Source organism: Vicia villosa, linkage group LG2 (genome assembly GCF_029867415.1).
Source record: "Vicia villosa cultivar HV-30 ecotype Madison, WI linkage group LG2, Vvil1.0, whole genome shotgun sequence".
NCBI classification, from domain to species: Eukaryota; Viridiplantae; Streptophyta; class Magnoliopsida; order Fabales; family Fabaceae; genus Vicia; species Vicia villosa.
Genome location: NC_081181.1, coordinates 106,863,178 through 106,869,177, shown reverse-complemented (window position 1 = coordinate 106,869,177; position 6,000 = coordinate 106,863,178). Strand labels below are relative to the sequence as shown.

The 6,000-nt window shown below is 32.6% G+C and overlaps 1 protein-coding gene across 1 annotated transcript; it reads right to left on the bottom strand.

Annotated features, from left to right (window-relative positions):
* Window positions 1-3,219: 3,219 nt before the first annotated feature.
* On the bottom strand, window positions 3,220-4,132 carry LOC131646579 (lectin 5-like). The gene has a single exon (XM_058916589.1). The coding sequence runs from the start codon at window positions 4,128-4,130 to the stop codon at window positions 3,306-3,308; it is 825 nt and encodes a 274-aa protein (XP_058772572.1). The 5' UTR covers window positions 4,131-4,132; the 3' UTR covers window positions 3,220-3,305.
* Between the last annotated feature and the right edge of the window lie 1,868 nt (window positions 4,133-6,000).

Genomic DNA, 6,000 nt, shown 5'->3' with positions numbered 1-6,000 from the left:
GTATTAGCTTTCGTGTATCTGTGATATGTCATTCTCTTTGTTGTATATTCTTATTTAGCTGTCGTTATCTTTTTTCTCTGGATTATTTATTTTGTTGCTAGTTATTTTCCGTTTAGGCTCATTAGTATCTATCTCTTTTTTATCTTGTCAAAAGAGGACAAGTTGAAATGTGAGTACTCTAGATTTGATTTATGCATTTTATGCAAATTTGACATGATGTGATATTTCAGGGACAACACGAAGGAAATCCTTGATCACACTTTACTTAAGGCTCATGTCGACTCAATTACAATACTAGTTTGCCAAGCATGAAAAAGGGGAAGGTTGAAGTCGCTTTACCTTTTAAGGCTTTGGTTTTGTTGCTTGTCTCTTTTATTATCGTTTATCATTTATCGCTTTCATAATTGAGTCTCCTCTAAGTTAGATCTTTGCAAATATCTTAGAGTTGGGTGAAATGCTTTTAAATGGTATTTTATATTAAATCGTGTTTTTCAAGCATAAAAAAGGGGAGACTGAAGTTGCTATGCCCTCTAGGGCTTTGGTTTTGTTTCTTGTCTCGTTTATCATCATTTATCACTTTTTCTTGTCTCAAACATCATTTTCACCATTTTTGTGTGTAATCTCAAGCACTTATATAAATCATTTTCTAAGTCCTTCACTAAAAAGATTTAATGATTATTGAGATAAAAATTATAAATTTGAAAGCCTTAGTAAAAACTTGGAAATCCACTTTCAAAGAACATATTTTCACATCTATTTTTTACATCTGAACTCATCTTCATCCTCTAGCAAGATTAACATGTTTTATTTGCTTCTCAATTCTTAGAGAATGTGAGATATATCATAGAGGAGGTTCATTCTTTATTGAAGTTTGTGAAGTTCTTGAGTTACAATTCAAGATTCAGATTGTGTGTTGTTGTCGAAGTTTGACAATCCAGTAGGAAAAAGAAGAAATCTTTTCTCAAGGTTGCTTTGGTAGTGATGTGTGGACTCCTACACACAAATTCGTAGTTTCAGTGTTCTTCAGACATATCAAGGTTCAAGGGAGAGGTAAGATTGAGTAAAGTTTGCTACAAATGTAGGCTTGACAAAATGCTTAAATTTGGATGGAAGACTTAAGTCGAGATCAGTTGGATCTTGCAAGATGAGTGAAGCAATTACTATATACAACAAGAAAGGAACATGATAGAAGACTGTCAATTTTCAATAGTATCTTGTATCAATTGGTTATGTAATTTCTGTAAATAATTGTCATATTATTATTATTGGAATACTAACAAATTTTAATGGGCAACCATTGGAGACTAGAATAGGTGTAAAGCTAGGAGGAACGCGTCGAACTAGTATAATTCCTGGTGTACACTTCTCTATCTCTCCCTCTCATTTTAATTTTGTATTTTTGCATGATTAAGTTTGTATTTCTTTTATAAAATAACATGTTATTAGAGTTTATCTGCTCATAGCGATTTTGTGATTAAAGTTTAGGTATGTGATAGATCTAGTCATTTGAATATTCACTCTTGCGATTACTGTTGCATGAAATCTTGTTTTTAAATTAATCATTCGATTAATCAAATTCAATTTGAACTTTGTGTGAAAATTCGATTATGATAATTGTTGAATTTCTTATTTAAGCAACTTCATCTTTCTCAATTGTCGTGATTACTGATAATCTAAGTTAACTATAATATTCATTTAATCGTATATTTTATAAAATCGTTGCTATCTTTCACTTCTCTTGGTAATTTGTGCATCTGTTTGTAAAAATCTAATTTTATAAAGGAAATGTTTTTGAAAATGGTTGTAGGGGACCTGTCTATTAAACTCCTTTCCCCTTCTAGAACATTGATTCTCATATCTTCCACCTACATTCAAATCATACTTTCCTCATTTTATCTCTTGCAACTTCACTTTGCTTTGCGCTTCCTTCCATTCATATCTTATCTTATTCTGCACTTTCTTTGTGAGCTCACAAATTTAGGTAACACCTTATTACTTTTGTAATTTCATTTTCTTTTATGTCTCCTCTTTCTACTCATGTTTTTTATTCAGAAGTGTAACTCACTCAAAAATGTCATAAAACCCTGAAACAATTCTAAGAGGTGTGCTATGTGGATTGAATGTTTGAGGAGATTAAAGTGGGGTAAGAGGTAGATTGGAAATTGGTTGAGATGGAGGTTATTGGTAGTTACGATAGTTTATCTAATTATTTCAGAGATTAGATTGCCTAGTAATAGCGACACTAACTTAGTGTCTTCTTCCTCAGGTCTGACTAGATCCATCTTGACACTCTTTACTTCCAAGCATATTTTCTTTTGTGAAAGAGATCATAAATATTGGCTCCATATGCTTTGAAGATGACTCGGTGCATGCCTATTGAGTTGGCATGGAACTGTCTAACACTAGAAACGAGACCAACGTGATATTGGAGCCATGTGTGAAGGACCATGGTTCCTTGCTGTCAAGAAATGACACATTCCCGCATTTGATAGAATTTTGACCATTGGATTAAAATCAAATCGTCTAAATTTCAAATTAGATATTTTTCATTTTAAAATAATTAAAAAATACATTAATTTATGGACCGTCTCACCATGATATAACAAATTCTTTTTTTTTTTTTATAAATCGGATATCCTTTGCGCGCAACTGCAGAGACTAATCCCTCAAACCCAAGATCTCTGATTAAACTGAAAGAGATTCTTGCCATCTCATCTTTTAGGTACCATGATCTAGCAATTTTAAAGGTGTCGAATGCATAAATACGAGAAAGTTTTGAATGATGAGATTTAATTTCATGTGTGAAAGGCAAAAAGATTTGCAACTAGTTGGATGATGAATATTTCTACTTCTATAGTGGGGGTTCATGTTCTACATTTGGATTTGCATTCTTTTTTACCATCATTGGCCAATACTTCTTTGGAATTTCATTATATGTTCATTTTCTCATTCTTTATTAATCCAATATTATGACGATTTAAGACAACATCTTTTTAGCAAGTTTCATAAACATACCAAAACTAAATCTTGTTGGTTTGGCATAAAAGGATTTGTCCTCTCCACAATTGACCAAGTGAAATACTATTATTATTTTGATTATACAACACATTAATAACTTCAACTAAAGTTCATCCTTATGAAGGAAAAATAAACATTACAGAATCAACAAAAACATCATAAAAGAAAACAAAAGCATCATAAAAGAAAACAAAAGCATCATAAAAGAGTCTATATCAATCAATAGTAATAGTCCTTCAACTCACAATATTTTCTTCATCTTCTTCAAGTGTTATCATATATACTCTCTATAATGTCGAACTGAAAGACCAAGAGAGAATATCATGTGTTTCTGCAAGTTCACCAGTAGCACCGGAGAAACCAACAAGGACCCAGTCCGACAGAACCGCCGCAAAATCAACCGGATAAGATACCACAACACCAACTTCAACAGGACTATTAGGATAAGTTACAGCTACCCTCAGTTCTTGTGTGGCAGTACTATAACTGATTTGGGCCTTTCCTATCGACCCTTCCGGTTGACTATTGATTGGCCATGGAGCAACGATTGAAGACTTAATCGTGTTAATGTCGATTCCAATATGAGGCGAGTGCTGAGGAGGATCCCATTCATTTGTGAAACTGTCAAACTCGACAGCAACGATAGAGTTTTTAGAGGTATCGAAGGCGGTTTCTTTATCGAATAGTCCAAGGAAACCGCCCTCTGACGATGAATTATCCGGGAACTCAAAACCAATCGATGAAATAAAGAAAGTGAAACCATCTCCATGAAGTTGTGAACCCTTTGGATCCACAACGAAAGAAAACTCAGTGGTAAAGTCAGCAACTTTACCACTTGTTTTGTCGGAGAGACGAATAGCTTCAGAGAATGCGGAGAGGCCAAAACTATGTCGAGATGGTTTTCCGAGTTGGTCCTTTTTAGTGAGCTGTAGTACTCCACCAATTATTTTGGCATCACCGCCGAGGGCTATGTTTTTGGAACGGTTGTTAAACTCTGGCAAGCTGAAAGAAAATGATTCAGACTTGACATTGATGATTAACAAGAGAAAGGTTAAAAGGAATAGAGAAAAGATGGTTTGTGTTGCAAGCAACTGTGGTTTGAAGTTGGCCATTGTAGTAAATGTTGTGAATGATGCATTGAGCAAGGGGTTATCTATCTATATATAGGCTACGAGCTTTGATTTTTGTAACTATTTTAACCGGCCGGGTCATTTGTCTTTAGACCATAAAAGGCAGATTATTAAAATCAGTTTCCAGCTTTTAAAGATTTTTAATTAAGTTATACCAATGATTCAAATTATATTGGTCCGATTGACAGTTGGATTGATGTTTTCAATATTGGTTACAAACAAGATTAGCAATTTTCAATCATAAATAAATTGTGATATATTAAAGTACACAAGTAGAGTGATAAGTTTTTAAATGGACCTAGGAAACAAAACCTTATATAGTTTTTATCAACTAATAAAATTTGAATTTAGTGTATAAAATATTTCTACCACCATCCTCTAATAAAATCTATATCAAAAGTTATTATATGTCCATGTAAAACTAATTGAAAAAAAAAAGAAATGTGTTATTGATGTAAAATTATTTCACATTTACATCTAATAAATATTATTTATTAGAGTTAACACTGACATTGTAAAATAGTTTTACAGTGTCATTCAATAGAAAACCATTAATATGTCATGTCATTAAATTTTTTTAAAAAATAAAAATATGATTTAATTGGATACATAGTGGTGATTGGTTGACAGTATAAAAATATTTTACACCGTCAATGTATCACCCATTTTCTCTAAATATTTTGTATTTAACAATTTACATAATAATATGTCACAATTATATGTGTTGGGAAAATAACAAACATAGAGAAAAAAGAGGAACAAAATCACAACACAAAAGGTTAACGTGGAAACTTCAAAACCAAACTGCACAGCGGAACTTGTGACTGCAACTCAACAACTCTTTCACAACACTACCCTTCTTTTATAATGTGGAAGATCAGACAAAACTGCAACCACAAAGCATACTAAGAACTCATATCTCTAAATCGAACCAAAAGCTCTGATAAAAGTTGTTGGAAGAATAACAAATATAGAGAAAAGAGGAACAAAAACACAACACAAGAGATTAACGTGGAAACTCCAAAACCAGAGAAAAAACCACGGCCGTTGTCAATAGACAACCAGAGAATAACATTATGTAAAAATTGTTACAACACATAATATACCCTCAAATACCTCAGGCCCCCAGTACACCCACACCCTCCAAAATAAATATTTAACTACATCTCACAACACTCTAATACAAGAGCATAAGAGAAAAAAGAAAGGCAAATACAAGCTTAAAGTGCTTTTGACTAGTGCATCTTAAAAAGAAAAACTTGAATCCTATATACAGCTTTGGACTTCCTTTTCCTTCACAAAAATAAGCGATGTGGGACTTCTTCAACATATATATTTTCAACCAAACCCAAAAGTATGATAGTTTTTTATTAGAGGATATGTAATTTATACTGTCCTTACTGCATATCCATTAAATTTAGGATGTCAATACTTTCTTTTCCATAAATATATATATATATATATATATATATATATATATATATATATATATATATATATTTTAATTATTAACCAACTTGGGAAGCCAAGTATGGATATATAGTTCGGACTTTGTAAAATATATCGTCTCTGTAAAACACATTTGAAATACCTTCTGAAAGTAAATCTGGTGAGGTTGGAACTGAGTAAGATAGACTGAGTTTCTTTAGGGATTTGAGCCTTACGACAATTGTGTGTGCTAGCCAAGATGAAAGCATGTATTGCTTATCTCTAGTTCAAGGCCCTATTTATATCCTCAGTAGGATGAGTTATAGCTTTGATAAAGTGACCTTTGGAATCCCTTCATAATGGCAACCATTGTAACTTTCTTTACCCCCCATTTAAGACGCGTAACTCTTGTAATGGCCTGACA